Genomic DNA, 20,408 nt, shown 5'->3' with positions numbered 1-20,408 from the left:
TTCTCCATATTCCATAGCTGCACACTGTGTTGTGACATAATGCCATGTGTTTGGACCTCCTTTGTCTTTGAGACATTTGTTCTGCTGACCCGGGTCGCCTTGGCCTTTCTTCGGGTAGATGCCCAGAACAGTGAAATGAGGAGGAGGCACCCACCCAGGGCTGTACTGTGTCAGTGGTCTGTCTTCCATTGCCTGGTTAGCCATAGAAAAGGTTTCCAGGTCATATTTATACCCCAGCTCAGGGCAGTACTGTACAGGCAGTGGCCTAATTAATTACAGTCGCACACAGCTCTAACCGATTGAATGCCAGGCATGAGAACAGAACACACAGTAATACCAGGAGATATGAAGGTTTCTCAGATGCATGAGTCCTTGTGTCTTTCTTTGGGCTTTAAGGCAGATAAATAGGAAATTATTATTTTATTTTTTTAAATTATTTTTAGCCCTTTTTTCTCTGCAATTGGGAGTTCGTCTTGCATCTCAACTACGGACTCGGGAGTGGCGAAGGTCGGAGCCATGTATCCTCCGAAACACGACCCTGCCAAGCCGCGCTGCTTCTTGACACACCCCCCGCTTAACCCAGAAGCCAGCCGCACCAATGTGTCAGAGGAAACATCGTCCAGCTGGTGACTGAAGTCAGCTTGCAGGCACCCGGCCCACCACAAGGAGTCGTTAGAGCGCGATGGGACAAAAAAATCCCAGCTGCCCAAATCCTCCCCTAACCTAGACCACGCTGGGCCAATTGCGCTCCGCCTCATGGGTCTCTCGGGTCACGGCCGGCTGTGAGCCTGGGATCAAACCCGGGTCTCTAGTGACTCCTCAAGACCGCTGCGCCACTCAGATGACCAAGAGGAAATGTTTTGATGGCAAGCTGCTGTCTCAGATTCCCGAGGCTGATAACAAGATGATACTGTATACTGTATTTCTATTGGCCTTGTTGAGCCAGTGATTGCTCAGTGGGTAGGTCCTCTGGGTTCTGGACCAAAGCTGTGAGTACTAGGAAAGGCCAGTGATGCTGCTATGTGCTGAGATATGGATGTGATGGGAGTATATGCGTGCAGTGTAGGGCCCGACGTAGTGGATTAAGTGTAAGAGCCTAAGGAGAGTGGATGCGATTTGTACATTGAGATAGGGTTAGGCATGTGTGTGATGTGTAGACAGTCCCTGGCACCTATTGGGGATTAGCCTCATCAAATCCTAACCAACCAGCCCATCCAGTCTGTGTGCCTTCCTCTGAATTGGGCTGAATGGGCTCCCTCTCCTCCTCCCCTCCCCCAGTCTCTTTGAGCATGCTCTCTGATACCCGCTTCTCTCTCCTTGACATAAGAGGACCTGCTCCTTCCATTCCTGAGCCATCTGCTCTGACTGACTGACTGACCATGCATTCTACACCACAAACATTATAGCCCCCTGATTTAGTCACCAAATAAGTAGTAACTCTACCCAGGAAATGCACTGAATAGATGAATCAATAATGTACTGTATGTTCTCAGATGCATCCTAACTGTTTCAATGTCACTCAGGTATTTACTGGCATAGCCCGGGCAGTCAGGGATTAGCGATATGGATGTGGCGCATAATAATTACCGGATGAGGATTTGGCCTCGCTGTCTGCAGCCTTTTTGAGTCTCTGAGATTCATGCTTAATTGGATGACTTGCTGGCATTTCATGCCTTCTGGAAGGTGAGGGAATTCCTAATCTTGTAGGGCAGCCTATTATTATAGGCTAAATCTGTACGATTTCTCGCTTTTCAAGGGTCATTTCCAAAAATGAGATCAATCTATTGATTCCTGAATAATATAAGTATTAAAAATGCCTCATGACTGGATCCGTACACTACAATTAGGGACTAGGTCTTCATTGTATTTTTGTCTAATTGCAATACTGATGTCAAATCTCCTATCCATATTTCTGTGAAAAAGTAATTGATTTATTCAGATAAAGCCTATTTGATAAATGAGTCTGTTTTAGTAGCCTGTAATCGCAAGTTACGCTTCAGTGTCGTATTGCCTCTGTTGTTCATGATTTTGTCTTGGACCACAAACCCTGAACAGTGCCACATTTTTTGGCCCGGTTTGACTTAGCCTAGGCCTAATCCATGAGAGTAAACAACTGCGAAATGTCTCCATGCATGCCCTTTCACTCAGTGTGGTGCATCTGTTATAAAACATATTTGTCTCAACAATACAGTTTCAGCGCGTGCTTCCTAAGATTAGGCTTATCAGGCAATCATCAGCTAACAATTTATATTTTTAACCCACACAAAACAATGCAGCATTTTTTTAAACTTGTTTCTATTTCAAAAGTAATGAAAATTCACATTATCAGCTTGGAACAGATGCACACAAATCATTGAAGAAACCTATTATGTCAATACCATATGTAGCTTAGCCTTTATATAGGGTGTTTTGTTTTCAGAGAGATTGATAAGACATGCAAGAGCCTTCATTCAGATATTTAAAAAAAAATATTATAATAATTTAAAGGCCACCCAGCAGGGGGCAGTCTGTTGGCAAACAGCAGGTCAAATTCCACATTTTCACTTATAGAGGTTCATTTTACACAGCAAATGCATTGTATTCGATAGTGACCGCAAATTGTAACATACTACTGATTTGTAGAAGACATTACACATTGGTCCTTGTATCAGAACAGACCCTTTTGTCGAGACTTTCAGTCAAATGTTCCTGGCATCATGACTGTGCTCTCTTACTTAATCGGCTTGGAGCCAAGCAACTTAATAATGCAGGCCCGTACGATAACTCCTGACAGGAGCAGGAGTACTGTCGTCCTGTCTTCTCAACACTGCCTGACATGGGAAATGACTCGGAGATCTTCTCACCGACAGACCGCATGCTAATCCATCACTGCTCTAGTCCTATTGGGATCCGGAGCCTCCGAGAGCCTGTAAACACCATGCCAGGAGGACAGCATTGTTTATTACGCTGGTGGTGCTGTACCGGGTTTCTTATCAGTTTTGTGTCTGACATTTTAGCACACGTTTGTTGAGAATCGGATACTAATGGCTACAGAAAACAAGATTCTGTCTGCTGCAAGACTGATGCTTGTCGACGCACTAGCCCAGAAATGGCAGCGCTACTGGAAGTGACATCATGGGTGCAGGTCAGGACAGTGTTGTGGTGGAGATCTTGTTGATGCGGAAGGTTACAGTATATGCTGGTACATTATTCTGATCAGGCAATGGAAGTGGTAAGCTATAATGTTTATGGCAGTGAATCCCACTGATCAGCACAAAGCCCCTATCTTGTTACTTTGGATTTATTTTGTTTTAAGTGAGAGCTTAACCCAATCCTTGACCGCTGCGGTTCATTGTTTCACACGCACATGCACGTACTTATTTGTCCTGTGTGGGTTTCTGGCCTGTAATTGGGTACCCTAATTGTTAAAGGGCCGTTAAGCAGGGGGTAAATCACTTTTGTAGGACACAGTCCATGTTTTGGGCTGTGATTTCGCCATCTCTCCTATTCTTTACTAAGATTCCTTTTGTTTTTTTTCATTACGCCACTTTTAATACAGTACTGCTTAGCAACCTATATTATCCTCCTCTGGAGTACTCAACGGTTTTATGCCGAAGAGGATAATTGTTAACTTCTCATGCAATAATGGGGAGATGCGCAGAATGCCCTCAAGGTACCTAAATTCTGTGGGTGACGTAAGTTACATGTCATGGTCGTGTGGCTCAACCTGCGCACTCACCTTCCATGTCAGACTCCAGAGACACAATCGTTTGTGTGGAAGGAGAAAAAAAAAAATCTTGTGAAGTGTAGAAAAGAAAATAGGCTGAAAATTGCCCACTTACCCGTGAACAGTGTCAGTTGCCAGGAAGCAAAGATACCATTTTCCCTGACGCAGTGTTGTCATAGAAACACGAAAAACCTGACACTTATCAAGTGTGTATATTATTTTACGTAGCATTGTGTGTGTGTGTGTGCGCGTGCCTCCAGTAAGTTGTGCATGAGTGAAAGTCTTTGATTCTCAGAGGTGGCTGTTTTAATGGATGTGACTCTTCTGACACTATAGGGAAGATAAGGACCACTTATGTTTTACCCTTGTTCTAGAGCTCTGCGCTGTAGTGAGTGCTGCACTCTGAACAAGGCTGCTGAAGTCTTCTGAACAGAGTACAGCTTCAAACGATCCGATTGACCAAACAGCATACCATATGGCCTCACCTTGTACTGCACCCCCTAAGTACGTGGTGCAGCACCACTAACCTTTGGTCTGTCCCTGCTGCTGCTTCTATGAAAAGAGGAACGAGAAATAGAGAGAGAGAGAGCTGTGTGATCTGCAGTGAGTGACTGCTACTCCCCAGAGACAGATCTCTGTGTAGGGAGCAGGCCAGTCCGTCACAGAGACACCAGGACAAAAGACCACACACACACACACACGTGCGCACACACACTGCAGCGGGGGGGGGGGCAGGCAGAGGTTCAGCACACCAAACAGCCTGCATACGCTGCGCGCACTCACACACACGGAGACAGACAGCCAGACAGACGAAAGAGAGGGTGAGGGGGATGGAGAGAGGGAGCACAAGACTGTGGGCACAAGCAGTCCTCCGCCAGCCAGATAGAGGGAGCAGTGGCCCACTTAAAGGAGCGTAGCGGGGAAGGAAGTAGGGCAGGCTGTGGCTCTCTCGGCGTGGCTAGAATAAAGAGTCCAGAGGAGACCGACAGACTGGGAGGGAGGGAGGGAAGGAGAGCAATAGGCTAGCAGCAGCATGCTGTGCAGGGCTGAATGAGCCCCACCATGCTTTCCTCCGCTCTCACCACACAGAAGAAAATGGAGCACTGAGACGGCTTCCTCATCCACCACCTCTTCCTCTTTCTCCTCCTTGCTCAAATTGTTCCCGGGGATTCTGATGGAATGTCTGGTGAGTATTCCGCCTCAGACTCCATCATCCATCTGATGGACTGCACTGTCTCCATCTCAGTGTGTTAGGAACGCTTGACACAGTGCATTCTACGCAAAGGTCTCAGAGTTTCTATATAGGCTTTGTGGGCTTGGCATCTTATTTTATGTCTATAGACTTTGAGGGTGTTTCTTGTGTTTGGATGCAAGGCAGTAGTCTAGCTGTCGCCCTGATTATTCTGGTTTTTATTTCATAGAATGAAAATGTTGAATGATGGCTTGTCGCAGTCAATATTTGCTCCTAGTCGACACATTCATGTTTGTGTCTAGCCAGGCAGCATAGTGTTCATTTGTGCCAGAATAGATGCACAACACTGTAGTTCACTCTGTAATGACATCTCAAGAATGTCCTCGACCTTCCACCCGGCGCTTAACGCCTCTCCCAGATTACCATTTAGTTTCTAATGTCCTATGACTCCAAACAGTGTTCACACATGACAAGACTGTTGGTATGTGATATGTTGAAAGACACCATGTGAGTCTCAAAATCACTTTTCATCTGCGTTCTGAAAGGCAGGCAGCCACCCGATATGTTGCTGTTCTAAAAGCTTCTGAAATATTCACTACAGGAGTGGCAACCAGCTCTACCCTTGTGTGTGTGTGTGTGTGTGTGTGTGTGTGTGTGTGTCCGTCCAGCACTTAGCATGAGTGTGCACACGTGTGATCATAGAGAGTTGGAGATAGGTTTTTTTTTCTTATCAGTTCTGCAGAGCTTCTCTGACTGCAATACTCAAAGTGGGGTTGGAGAAAAGGTGAGAAATGAAGGGCTTTAATGGTTTCTGTCATCGCATATTTTTTTAATATTTTTTTTACTGCCTTGTAGAGGGAAAAAACAAAGGCATAGCGATTTTCATGCCGACGTTTCCGCGCCTGTCTCAGAAACACACACACTAGACAGAGAGGCCTTTTGATGGAGGGATTCTGGGTCTGGAGTCTGGACTAACGTGTTGCTGCTCATTAAATCCAAACTCCTGTCACAGCTCATTTTGGAGGCAATCAGACGTCTTCTTAGCAGTGGGCCAGTTGTCAAAAGGAGGCGCAAACATGTCATCACGTTTCTAAGCCTGTGTGATACAGGATCTTCCCAGTCGCAGCACTTTGAACAGCTTGCTGTTTGCTAGACTTCAGTTTAGTGCGTATTCATTTATTCATTCATTCAAACACTTAAACTGGTCATATTTTGAATATGGAGCATACATTTGAGTAATCAATTTAGCATGCTTCCAATGATTCTTGTGCTTGACACCCAGTAATTGTTATGTAGCAACTAGTATTATGTGCACTGTGCAGTTATGCGACTGTAGGTTATACAGCGGGTTACCTTTGCCCACTCTCACCCTGTCCTTTCAAAATGTACTTATTTTGCCAGAGTATTACCGCGGTAAGCTGCTTTGAGAAAGAGGCTTGCAAGTTTAATGCAGTGGTCATCCATGCCGATAGTGCAGAGATTGCGTAATCTCAAGTCGTTCAGCTATTAAAAACATGGATTAAATGGAACAGTTTCTGTTTTTCAAGGCGCATTCTGACACATTGTGTGTAGCTGGTATCGTAAAATAGTTGGACTCCAAATACATTATCCAAACAGGTGAGTATGTAGCCAGCCGGTTGAGAGACATGCATCCAGATGTTTTGAAATGGATCTATTTACCGATTTTGATCTTTGTACCCTCAACGGGATTAGTTTAAGCTCATTGTCTAAAATAATACAGGCTTTTGGCTAATGTTTTTCTTTCAACACACAGGAGCTTAGAAAATGTTCAGTCTCGCTCGTGATAGCTCACAAAGATTCTCTGATTTGATTGACCTGTCTCCCAACTAAATTGGACACAGTGATAGCCCCACATACATTTTTTGATTGCCCCAGAGACATTGTATGTGCATCTTTTGAAACCCCGGTGATGATGTTTAACCTGTTTTCGTTTTTTGTGTGTTCTGACTTTGCCGTTATTGATGTACGATTGTTAGCGTACTGTTTTTTTGTTGTTGCAATCTGGATTCTAAGAATCGGCCTCCATGTTCCCTTTTTCCCTACACTAAAACATTGCTTTTCTGCCTGTTGTTTTGTGTGACACCCTTGCTTGGGTGTTTCCTTTTCAGAACAGAGGTCCTTTTTGGGGCCCATGTTTCCTGTCAGCAGAGAGTGTTTGAGGCATTTTGGAAGTAGCCCGTATTTACAGTCCCATATCAAAAAGCCACTAAGTGATCTGATATCGGAGGTAAAAACGTGTAGATGGCTGCAGCGATGAATAATGATTTAATAGGATCACGGGCACAACATCGGTTACATTTTTTTTCCTTTCGTTTACACCTGTATTGCCTTTTGATGGTTTAACTTAAACCGACTGGAACTGCACAACAGATGGTGGAGGACGTGGTAGAAGAGATGACGACAAGCACATCAACTGCATAAATTGCTGTGCTGTGCATTTAATGTGGTAGTTTGAATTCATGACTAGCACATTAGAGGCTGCTGCCCCTTTATATACATAGACTTGAAATGACTGGCTACTTTATTAAAGTGACTAGTGTCCCATGAATAATGTTTACATATTTTGCATTACACATCTCATAGTATGTATATTCTGTATTCTATCCTACCTGTGTGTTAGTCTATGCCGCTTAGATATTGCTCTTCCAAGTATTTATACATTCTTAATTCCATTCCTTTACTTTAGATTGTGTGTATTGTTAGATATTACAAAGAGATATTACTGCACTGTTGGAGCTAGAAACACAAGCATTTCGCTACACCCGCAATAACATCTGCTAAACACGTGTATGTGACAAATACAATTATTTGTTTTTTGTTTTTTTAAATAAAATGTAAAGGCCTATCTGGCTTATTATTACCCTTACAGCAACCAAACATGTCCTGTGATTGATAACAAAATATCGAAATGTATAGAATCTATGTTTGTTTGTTCACAACATTATATACACTACCGGTCAAAAGTTTTAGAACTCTAACTCATTGTTCTTTATTTTTACTATTTTCTACATTGTAGAATAATAGTGAAGACATTAAAACTATTGTAATAACACATATGGATTCATGTAGTAACCAAGAAAGTGTTAAACAAATCAAAATATTAAATATTTTAGATTCTTCAAATAGCCACCCTTTGCCTTGATGACAGCTTTGTACACTCTTGATATTCTTTCAAGCAGCTTTACCTGGAATGCTTTTATAACAGTCTTGAAGGAGTTCCCACATATGCTGAGCACTTGTTGACTGCTTTTCCTTCACATTCGACACATTCCAAACCATCTCAATTGGGTTGGGCGATTGTGGAGACCAGGTCAGCTGATGCAGCACTCCATCACTCCCCTTCTTGGTAAAATAGCCCTTACACAGCCTGGAGGTGTGTTTGGGTCATTGTCCTGTTGAAAAACAAATGGTGGTCCCGCTGAGTGCAAACCAGATGGGATGGCGTATTGCTGTGGAAGCCATGCTGGTTAAGTATACCTTGAATTCTAAATAAATCAGACAGTATCACCAGCAAAGCACACCATAACACCACCTCCTCCATGCTTTACGGTGGGAAATACACATGTGGAGATCATACGTTCACCTACATGCGTCTCACAGACACGGCGGTTGGAACCAAAAATCTCAAATTTGGACTACAGACCAATGGACAAATTTCCACTGCTTGTGTTTCTTGGTCTGAGCAGGTCTCTTCTTCTTATTGGTGTCCTTTAGTAGTGATTTCTTTGCAGAAATTTGACCATGAAGGCCTGATTCACACAGTCTCTGAGCAGTTGATGCGTCTGTTACTTTAACTCTGAAGCATTTATTTGGGCTGCAATTTCAGAGGCTGGTAACTCTAATGAACTTATTCTCTGTGGTAGAGGTAACTCTGGGTCTTCCATTCCCATGGCGGTCCTTATGAGAGTCAGTTTCATCATAGCGCTTGATGGTTTTTGTGACTACACTTGAAGAAACTTTCAAAGTTCTTGACATTTTCCGGATTGACTGACCACGACTTAAAGTAATGATGGACTGTCGTTTCTCTTTGCTTATTTGAGCTGTTCTTGACATAATATGGACTTAGACTTATTTGGTAAAAGACCATTGTATAGCCCACCCTCCACCTTGTCACAACTCAACTGATTGGCTGAAACAAATTAAGAAGGAAAGAAATTCCACATTAACTTTTAAGAAGGCACACCTGTTAATTGAAATGCATTCCAGGTGACTACCTCATGAAGCTGGTTGAGAGAATGCCAAGAATGTGGAAAATTGTCATCAAGGCAAAGGTTGGCTATTTGAAGAATCTCAAATATAAAATATATATTTTAACACTTTTTGATTCCATATGTGTAATTTCATAGTTTTGATGTCTTCACTATTATTCTACAATGTTGAAAATAGTAAAAATCAAGCAAAACCTTTGAATGAGTGTAACGGCTTTCCTCTTCTGAGGAGGAGTAGCAAGGATCGGACCAATATGCAGCGTGGTAAGTGTTCATCTTGATTTTAATAAGAAAAGTGAACACTGAAACGACAACGTGAAATAACTCAACCGAAACAGTACCGTGTGGACCAAACACTGACACGGAAAACAAACACCCACAACTCAAAAGTGAAATCAGGCTACCTAAGTATGATTCTCAATCAGGGACAACGATTGACAACTGCCTCTGATTGAGAACCATACCAGGTCAAACACAGTCATCCCAAATCATAGAAAAACGAATATAGACAACCCACCCAACTATGCCCTGACCATACTAAAGCAAAGCCATAACAAAATAACTAAGGTCAGAACGTGACAATGAGTAAGTGTTCTAAAACATTTGACTGGTTTTGTGTGTGTATACAGTTGGAGTCTGAAGTTTACATACACCTTAGCCAAATACATTTAAACTCAGTTTTTCACAATTCCTGACATTTAATCGTAGTAAAGATTCCCCGTCTTAGGTCAGTTAGGATCCGAACTTTATTTTAATAATGTGAAATGTCAAAATAATATTAGTGATTTATTCCAGCTTTTATTTCTTTCATCACATACCCAGTGGGTCAGAAGTTTATATACACTCAATTAGTATTTGGTAGCATTGCCTTCAAATTGTTTAACTTGGGTCAAACGTTTTGGGTAGCCTTCCACAAGCTACCCACAATAAGTTGGGTGAATTTTGGCCCATTCCTCCTGACAGAGCTGGTTTAACTGAGTCAGGTTTGTTGGACTCCTTGCGCGCACATGCTTTTTCAGTTCTGTCCACACATTTTCTATGGGATGGAGGTGAGGGCTTTGTGATAGCCACTCAAATACCTTGACTTTGTTGTCCTTAAACCATTTTGCCACAACTTTGGAAGTATTCTCGGGGTCATTGTCCATTTGGAAGACCAATTTGCGACCAAGCTTTAACTTCCTGACTGATGTCTTGAGATGTTGCTTCAATATATCCACATAATTTTCCTGCCTCATCATGCCATATATTTTGTGAAGTGCACCAGTCCCTATTGCAGTAAAGCACCCCCACAACATGATGCTGCCACCCCTGTGCTTCACGGTTGGGATGGTGTTCTTCGGCTTGCAAGCCTCCCCCTTTTTCTTCCTAAAATAATGGTCATTATGGCCAAACAGTTCTATTTTTGTTTCATCAGACCAGAGAACATTTTCCCTAAAAAGTATGATCTTTGTCCCCATGTGCAATTGCAAACTGTAGTCTGGCTTTTTTATGGCGGTTTTGGAGCAGTGGCTTCTTCCTTGCTGAGCGGCCTTTCTGGTTATGTCGATTTATAGGACTCGTTTTACTGTGAATATAGATACCTTTGTACCTGTTTCCTCCAGCATCTTCACAAGGTCCTTTGCTGTTTTTCTGGGATTGATTTGCACTTTTCACACCAAAGTACATTCATCTCTAGGAGACAGAATGTGTCTCCTTCCTGAGTGGTAATGACAGCTGGGTGGTCCCATGGTGTTTATATTTGCGTAGTATTGTTTGTACAGATGAATGTGGTACCTTCAGGCGTTTGGAAATTGCTCCGAAGGATGAACCAGACTTGTGGAGGTCCACAATTTTTTTCAGGGGTCTTGGCTGATTTCTTTTTATTTTCCCATGATGTCATGCAAAGAAGGACTGAGTTTGAAGGTAGGCCTTGAAATACATCCACAGGTACACCTCCAATTCACTCAAATTATGTCTATCAGACTATCAGAAGCTTCTAAAGCCATGACATTATTTTTCCAAGCTGTTTAAAGGCACCATCAACTGAGTGTATGTAAACTTCTGACCCACTGGAATTGTGATACAGTCAAATATAAGTGACATAATCTGTCAGTAAACAATTGTTGGAAAAATGACTTGTGTCATGCACAAAGTAGATGTCCTAAACTATAGTTTGTTGACAAGAAATTGGTAGAAAGTTGTTGACAAGTGGTTGAAAAAAACATTTTTTTAATGACTGCAACCTAAGTGTATGTTAACTTCCGACTTCAACTGTATGTGTGTGTGGGATTACCGTTTAAAAGTTTGGGGTGACTTAGAAATATCCTTGTTTTTGAAAGCATATTACTTTGTCCATTAAAATAACATCAAATTGATCAGAAATTCAGTGTAGACATAATTCATGTTGTAAATGACTATTGTAGCTGGAAACTGTATCTGATTTTTTTTAAATGAAATATCTACATACTGTAGGCGTACAGAGGCCTATTATCAGAAATCATCACTCCTGTGTTCCAATGGAATGTGGTCTTAGCTAATCCAAGTTTATAATTTTAAAAGGCTAATTGATCATTAGAAAACCCTTTTGCAGTTATGTTAGCACAGCTGAAAACTGTTGTACTGATTAAAGAAGCAATAAAACTGTCCTTCTTTAGACCAGTTGAGTATCTGGAGCATCAGCATTTGTGGGTTTGATTACAGGCTCAAAATGGCCAGAAACAAAGACTTTTCTTCTGAAACTCATCAGTCTATTCTTGTTCTGAGAAATGAAGGCTATTTCATGAGAGAAATTGGCAAGAAACTGAAGATCTTGTGCAACGTTGTGTACTACTCCCTTCACAGAACAGCGCAAACTGGCCCTAACCAGAATAGAAAGAGGAGTGGGAGGCCAACTGAGCAAGAGGACAAGTACATTAGTGTCTAGTTTAAGAAACAGACGCCTCACAAGTCCTCAACTGGCAACTTCATTAAATAGTACCCGCAAAACACCAGTCTCAACGTCAACAGTGAAGAGGCGATTCTGGGATGCTGGCCATCTAGGCAGAGTTGAAAAAGCCATATCTTAGACTGGCCAATAAAAAGAAAATATTAAGATGGGCAAAAGAACACAGACACTGGACAGAGGAGCACTTATATGGTTACTACATGATTCCATATGTTAAAAAAAAATAGTTTTGATGTCTTCACTATTATTCTACAATGTAGAAAATAGTCAAAAATAAAGAAAAACGCATGAGCAGATGTCAACTTTTGACTGGTATTGTATAACTTTCAAAATACAGAAGTTCAGCCGGCTGTATTTCTGTATTTTGAAAGTTATACTGTATACCTTAAACTTCATTGCTGATATGCAAAACATTTCGGTACTATATCAACAATGGACTAATGAAACAAATACAAAAATATCGTTTTTAGGTGGAGTTTTCCTTTAATCCTTTGAATGTTGTCCACAATTACTTACAATTGGTTTTATTTTATTTTCAGAAAAAAAACATTTAAGGGTTTCTGAACATTAACAATATCAGTGTGGAGTTGGATATCATTTTTGAAAGATGTTTTTTTGTTGTTTATGGCAATCGGACCTGTCTGCAGTGCAAATAGTTACACACCTCATGAAATACTAGAATACAGTATTCTATTCATAAATGACTCCTTTATATGTAAATGCATCTAACTCTGCCAGTGTGCTACTGTACGTATATATTTATTTTCATTCTGTGCTGTAAGAGATAGAAGTGTTTGTTTTATGTTCATTTTGATTCAGAGACCACCGTCTCCGAGACAAAACGATAGTCTGACCTCATTTAATTGGCTGTTTTCGGCTGTTTGTGTTCTTGGCCCCCAACGGCCCTGCAATGGCATTGACAAGATCATTGGGTAAATGCTGTGCCACAGACTGCAAGTTGAATAGCAGCCATCAGACGCTCATGAATCTCTCAGGAAGTGAATTCAAAAGCAGCAGAGTTGTCAGCACAGTGCATTAACAGACTGCAGCATGAGTGACAGAGCTAGCCTACTGCCTTGGCGTTTGGTCTAGTGATCATGACACTTGTTTGTCATTGACTGGAAATATGAGTATTTCTTTTACGTCATTGATCCCCTATATCAGTGGCTCCCAAGTCCATTCCTCGAGTAACCCCAACAACAGCACACATTTTAGTTGTAGCCCAGAACAAACTCACCTGATTCAACTCATTGAGGGCTTGATGATTAATTGACAAGTAGAGGCTTGTGGTACAACAACCATGTGTACTGTTGGACATACTTTTAATTTAAAGGCCATTATAAGATTATTGTAGTACATTACTGTAGTACAATTTGTTTCATTAAGGCTAATTGGAAACAATTTGACACTGTCACATTTTGTTGAACAAAATCCACCCAAAGACTCTGTTAAAATGTTACCCGCATGCAAAAAAGTTTTCCCCCAGAGATCTAGCTTCTCAGAGAGGGAGGTTTCATTTAGTTGGACCTCCTCAGCTCTGCCAGGTATCTCTATGTAATTCTCACAGCTCCTCACTGTGTCCCCGCCACCATACTAATGAGCTGAGCTATAAAGAATGTGACGACTCAATCCCCGCCCGAGGACTTTTCCTGACTCATCCCCGAGGCAGGAAGTACAGCCATGTTTAATTCATGCAGCCAATGAAGAGCCAGGGGAGCGATGAGTAAGCGCATATCTCTCCTTTTGCCGCTCAGCAGGTGCTTAATTGCCCTGCTTACCCACCGAGAAATGAATTGTAATGTGCAGGAGTTAACCAACACCACTTATGGAACAACAGAAAGAAAAGCATACACTGTAGGAGCAAACATTTCTTCTGTCTATATTATCTGTGACAACTTGCCAGTGATGCAACAATGCCAATAGGGAGAGTTACAGATAACTGGCGTTCTATAGCCTAGTGTTTCCATTTCCCTTAAAATTGTATTTTTGTCTTTTTCGGTCAATAAATCAAGTTGAGGACTGAAGGTTGTGATACTTGTTTTACGGATGCCATGTTTTTCAACTAAAATATTGAACCAATAACACTAAAATGAACCCTTAGTCACTTGGTTGCACGAATGTCTGTATCAGCTATCATATGTTACTGTGGGCGGTACGAGTTTCTTGTCGTCGTTCACTTTAACGATCTCGATTGATATCACTTGAGCTTTGTTATTGCTGTTGACCTCTAATGGCCATGATGGTAGTCTTCCCTGCCTAGTGACTGAGTGACGAGTCAGATTGCCACCTCCTTGTCTCTGCAGCTGTGCTCTGCTGTTTGCCAGAGGCCCTATAAAGCATTATCAGAGCAGTGTCCCCACCTGCCAGACCATCAAAAGCCCATCCAAGCAGGAGAGCTACCAGCTGGGAAATAATGGAGATCTCAGTCATGCCAACCCCGTAGGGCCAGAGCCAGTGGCATCCGACAGGGTGTACCCACAACACTAGTCTGTTATTGGAACACATGCCTTCCCCAGCCCTCTTCCCTCAGTGTTGGACATAGCTGACTGTTGCCTATGTTGAGATGTTGTATTTGTGTGAATGACTGACCGCGTCTCTTCCTCTTCTCCCCCAGATCCCATCTAATGCCTAGGCTGAAGGAATCACGGTCTCATGAGTCGTTGTTCAGCCCCAGCAGTGCAGTAGAAGCTTTGGATCTCAGCATGGAGGACGAGGTGTTGATCAAACCGGTACACAGCAGCATCCTGGGCCAGGACTACTGCTTCGAGGTGAGCCCCTCCCACCAGCGCCACCACTGCCTCTCATGACTGCCACAGCTCAAGGCTCGCTAACTGCGGACTCTTTTTAATAGCGTCTTTTAGGATCCTGAAGTACTGTATATAATGCATGGTGTTTAATCTCTTTATTTTCGTCGTCATTACCTTAGTCTGAAAACATGCGTAATAAAAGGTGGGCGGGTCCCTCAATGTCTGTCAAGCAGCCAGTGCCTTTGGGTAGTGTGAGTGTGTGGCTGGGCATCTGCTAGGGAGCGTCCCCACTGCCAGGAGGGTCTCCCTTCCCCTCTTCCTGCCTGGTAGTGGCATGTGTGTCTGTCTGGCCCATCTGTTGGCATCTCCATGCTCCTGCTCTCTGGATTTGCTCAGAGAGGTGAGCTCCGAGAGGGCCCAATTCACAAGGATTTACTGCCTATTATGCTAAAGCACGCTGCCAGCTGGGCAGACCATAGCTCTGTGACCGAGTGGACAAGCGTTTCTCTCGTGGACAAGTGCAAGAGGATTTCAATGGCTGTCCAGGCTCAGTGTTCAGTATGCATTGTATCAGTGTGCACTGTGCACAGACCCTGTAGCCCAGCTGAAGTGTGTGTGTGTGATACCCAACCCTGCTTTCATATGGGTCTTTTTCATAAAGGGAAGGGCTTAATTGTCTGCAATACTTCACAGGTAACCACTTCCACTGGAACAAAATGCTTTTCGTGTCGGTCATCCGCCGAGAGGGACAAATGGATGGAGAACTTAAGGAGAGCTGTAAATCCAAACAAGGTAAACCCTATACATGTAGTGGGCCCTCTGTGGAAGGAAGGAGCAATACAGTAGAACCCATGAGCACAGAACACCCATGAAAATGTTGTTGTTTGAAGTTGCACATGTTTGATGTTTTTCACAGGACAACAGTCGGCGTGTGGAGAACCTGCTGAAATTGTGGATTATTGAGGCCAAGGACCTTCCAGCCAAGAAAAGGTACTTCTGTGAGTTGTGTCTGGACGACACGCTTTACGCACGGACTACCTGCAAACTCAAGACAGACAATGTGTTCTGGGGAGAGCACTTTGAGTTCAACAACTTACCCGCCATCAAAAGTGTCACCGTCCACCTGTACAAGGAGACTGATAAAAAGAAAAAGAAGGACAAGAACAGCTATGTGGGCCTGGTCGTCATTCCCACCGGCGCCGTCATGGGACGCCAGTTCGTGGAGAAGTGGTACTCTGTGAGCACGCCCAACCCGAGCAAAGGGAAAACTCCCGGACCTATGATTCGGCTCAAGTCGCGGTACCAGAGCATGAGCATCCTGCCTATGGAGTCCTATAAGGAGTTTGCGGAGTACATTACCAATAACTACATGCTGATGTGCTCCATCATGGAGCCTGGCCTCAGTGTGAAGAACAAGGAGGAGATGGCCAGTGCCCTGGTGCACATCCTACAGAGCACCGGCAAGGCTAAGGTAAGGCACCCTACTCTCCAGAGGCTGTGTTCTACGCACTTTCAAATGATAGTCCAAAATAGTCATGTTGCCAAATGTCGTCAATAAACACGACCTAGATCAAATTGATATTCGCCAAGAAATCGTATTTTTACTCATCACAGCTGTGAAACCTTTGATTACTCACAATCAGTGATACCGTTGTCTCAAATAAGCAACAATCAACATAATCTCAGCTGCATATTGCACACAGTAGCTGTATTAAGGTAAAGGGGTTTAAAGGTCCAGTGAGCCTCGTTTTTCACCAGGGGCTTTGTAACTTTGCCTAGTCTTTGGGAGTCCTCGTTCCCCATGCTTACCGTAAGCAGTCTCCTGGAGGAATGTGAATGCTTCCTGTTTGGGTTGGGAGCAGGGTCGTGTTCATAAGGAGTTCAAACGGAAGAAAACAGAAACATGAACGGACTAGCTGGCTCATTTTAGTTTTCCATTGTGTTATAATGGATGTGACTCAGCCTTCACATGCTGTGGAAAAACAACTGAAACCACCCCTGCTTAGAGTGTGTGATTGGGGGACTGAGGACTTTCTAATGAGGACTTGCGTACACTGACTGACATGGCTGAAACAGCAAACCTGTTGCTAATACCCCACAATGTTGCATTTCAAACAATCGCATAGACCATTTCAATTCAGTCCCTTTTTATGACCACTTGCCATACATTAGGCTATGTGGTAAAATGTCCTTCTCTTATTCAGAGAATCAATACATCCCATTGAGGGATTGTTGTTTTGATGTTTTTGAAACAGTAACATTGATCCACTGTATGGAATTGAGAAATCTGGCCGAACTCCACACAACAAAATCTCCCTTACTATGGAGAGGGAGAAAGAGAGAGAGGTCATCATGCTCAAATTCAGGCTTCATCCACATTCCATCTTTTTTGCACACTGTGCAGACCATAAAATCTCACCACGCCTGGAGAAGTGTTTCACTTCTCAGCAGTGGTGTAAAGTACTTAAGTACAAATACTTTAAAGTAAGTTGTTTTTGGGGGTATCTGTACTTTATATTTTTGTCAACTTTTACTTCACCTACATTCCTAAAAAAAATCATGTACTTTTTTACATCATACATATTCCCTGGCACCCAAAAGTACTAGTTATATTTGGAATGCTTAACGGGACAGGAAAATGGTGCAATTCACATATTTATCAAGAGATTATCCCTGCTCATCCCTACTGCCATCTGATTTGGCAGACTCACTAAACACAAATGCTTCATTTGTAAATCATGTCTGAGTGTTGGAGTGTGCCCCTGACTATCCAAAATAAAGTAAAAACTGGTTTCTTCTGGTTTGCCTAATATAAGATATTTTAAATTATTTACACTTTTTCTTTTGATACGTAAGTATATTTAAAATCAAATACTTTTAGACTTTTACTCTAGTGTTTTACTGGGTGACTTTCACTTTTACTTGAGTCATTTTCTGTTACGGTATCTTTACTTCTACTCAAGTATGACAATTGTGTATTTTTTCCACCACTGCAGGAGCCACATGAACGTGATCTTGCAGCAATCAATGCTGTATCTCATATGAATGTGGTTGTGTTACACAGCCACTGTGCTGTCTTCTCGCTCACCATTCCCAGGGAGGAAAGCGGTGTCAGCCCCCTGTGATAATTAGCTTTGTCGTTAATTCCTGCTTTGCTCCACCCACTCTCCAGCTCCTGCGGTAAAACCACGCAGTGAGGCAGAACGCTAATAACGCTAGTGTGTGTGTGTGTGTTCTGGTGCACAAGGTCATCGGTCGTCATTGAGGATAGCTGTTTCAGCACAGAAAAGTCTTTTAAGACTTTGACCCTCAAACATTGCTCCTGCTTTATGTAACAGCACTGTAAGGATGTCCATGCCCTACAGCAGCTTGTATTAGTAGAAACAGCACCAGGGCGATGGAGCTTCGTTTTAAACAACCTTTCTCTAATGTTAGCCTACTTTCTGCTCTGGGAAACAATTGGGACTTTGCCTCGTTTTGCATTTATCCACTGCCCCGTAGTGGCTCACACCCCATCCCTCTCATTTCAGTTCACTGTTTAGCCTGCCCTAATCCAATAGATGAATAGATAGAGGTCCATGAATCTACACTTTCAAAGAGGTCTCTCCTAATCTAGAGGCGTTCTCTCACCAAATGGATCTCTTTAATTTGATTGAAATGACTGTGGCTGTCGACTTCATTTTTAATTTTTTTTTAAGGGTTATTCCACCTCAAAAAGCGCAAGGAAGAGGATTGACACCCACCTTCTCAGATTGGGTCTGAAATCGTTTCTGTAGTTAGAAACAGATAAGATTAGCATTACTGCAACTTTATTTTGTTACGTTCCCCAGCAAGAAAGCCAAACATTGTCGCTCAAATTGTCGCTAAACAGATGGGGCTTTAGGAGGAGTTATTTACAGACCCTCGTGGATGTCCATTGAAAGTTGACCAGCAACAGCAACTGGAACATAGAATACACCCTCCATGAGTGCCCACTAAATTTGGTCAAGAACAGGCAAACAAAATTTAAACCCACACCAAACTTAAAGACAGGAAGCAGGAGAAGGAAGGGGAGCAATATGAAAACAGGGAAGATCAGATAAAGGAGTGTTTATTTTATTTTTTAACTCAAATAGGGAGAGCCAACTAAAGGTGTTAACCCTCCACATCTCTCAAGACAACTGGAGCCAATGGGCCAGCCATTCTTAAATATCACCTGGGCCTGCACAGGTGAAACACCTTCCCACTAACAAGATGACAATCCAGCACATGTGCAACACATACTGACTAACGAGTTGCTACCAATCGGTGCGTCCCACATGCTAATGTGGTAACGTCCAACCTCAGAAAATGCATAGAAAAACCAAATCCTGTAACATCATCCACCATACTTCAATTGCTCATTTCTCTGAACAGGGGGAAAAAACACAACCAAATTCACTGGGAATTCATTGCATAGTATGAAGAAGCAATAATCCAAGCTGCAACTCCATACTACTTGTTAGACATAGTGTTTGATTTGGTGTGGTGGGTCGTGGGTGGCTTTTTACATTTTGGGGGGATTCCTCATCTCCCACTCATTGGTAGAAAGAAGTTGGGTACTATATTGAATATTATATGAATCCTATGAGTTAAAATGGACAATTTGGGTGCAATCAATTAGCTTAACTTCTCAGAGATCTAAAATATGTCTCAATATTGCTCAATGTGATCTATTTACAAACCCACCTCGTATAGTCTGTTAGTGTGCAAACTGTTAGTGTGTGCAGTCGGTGCATGTTAAGACTTCCCTAGCCGTTCTCCAGTTCTGTCTGAGGGTACTGTAGAAGTAGGGACAGCAAAACCCTTTTCACATGTCGGCATGGCTCATCACAGTAGTGTGAGACGGGTATAGTGTGTGTGGCTGATATGCTGTGACTGTCTGTTTGTCAGCCGAGCCAGCGCCGAGTTGGGCTTGCTGCTCATCCACATCAACCACGGATGAGCATCATCATCAGTGATGAGGGCTAAGAGGGGTGCTGTATTAAGCCCTTAAATCCTCATTCAACACACAAGCAGGTAGTGCTCTGACTCATGTCCTGCCATGCAGCCTGCCCTGCACAGGATATACAGCACATCATACATTCATAATCCTCTGCATCCTCCAGAGAGCGTAATGGTTGAATGATCTGGCACAGGGTTCACGGCTTGTGTGAGCCAGGGGGACTAGCCTACATTTGGCTGACACAGTAGCTACATACTGTGCATATGCAGTAGCTGAAATGTCTACCTCTCTCTGGTGCAGACTTTAAGATGACGACAGCACGTTCCCTTTGACACCTCATTAGCATGCATAGCCTAGCGCTAGACTACCCCCACAGGCCTCCCATAGAAGTGACTGCAGTCAGACGGAGCTGGAGCAGATAACAGGAGCTCATGGAGAGCGAGTGTGACCGGCTAAGAAAGACGCAGCCTGAGAGTGACTGTAGGTGGGAGGGGGGGGGGGGGGGGAGGGAGGGATGAACCACTTGATCCATTAGACCAGAATCGATAAGAGAGTAAGAGTGAGTCATCGCTTTTGTCTGAGCTGCCTGCGACTGACTCTCTCTCCAAACCCACTGCTTTCAGTATATATCAGGCTCAACATCAGGCC

At 43.0% G+C, this 20,408-nt stretch overlaps 1 protein-coding gene across 2 annotated transcripts in view; it reads left to right on the top strand.

Moving 5' to 3' along the window:
• The window catches only part of LOC109895640 (disabled homolog 2-interacting protein), a 51,404-nt gene that overhangs the window by 17,202 nt on the left and 13,794 nt on the right, over nucleotides 1-20,408 (top strand). The window contains exons 1-4 of one of the 2 annotated variants that reach the window (XM_031830399.1): nucleotides 4,727-4,892; nucleotides 14,665-14,818; nucleotides 15,491-15,589; nucleotides 15,714-16,268. In XM_031830399.1, coding sequence (XP_031686259.1) covers nucleotides 14,675-14,818; nucleotides 15,491-15,589; nucleotides 15,714-16,268 — 798 coding nt within the window. In that variant the 5' untranslated portion in view covers nucleotides 4,727-4,892; nucleotides 14,665-14,674. Of the gene's footprint in view, nucleotides 1-4,726; nucleotides 4,893-14,664; nucleotides 14,819-15,490; nucleotides 15,590-15,713; nucleotides 16,269-20,408 lie in introns of those variants that run through there. The other variant, XM_031830398.1, reaches the window with a different exon arrangement.

Source organism: Oncorhynchus kisutch, linkage group LG8, assembly GCF_002021735.2.
Source record: "Oncorhynchus kisutch isolate 150728-3 linkage group LG8, Okis_V2, whole genome shotgun sequence".
Classification (NCBI taxonomy): Eukaryota; Metazoa; Chordata; class Actinopteri; order Salmoniformes; family Salmonidae; genus Oncorhynchus; species Oncorhynchus kisutch.
This window is presented reverse-complemented; position numbering and strand designations above follow the sequence as displayed.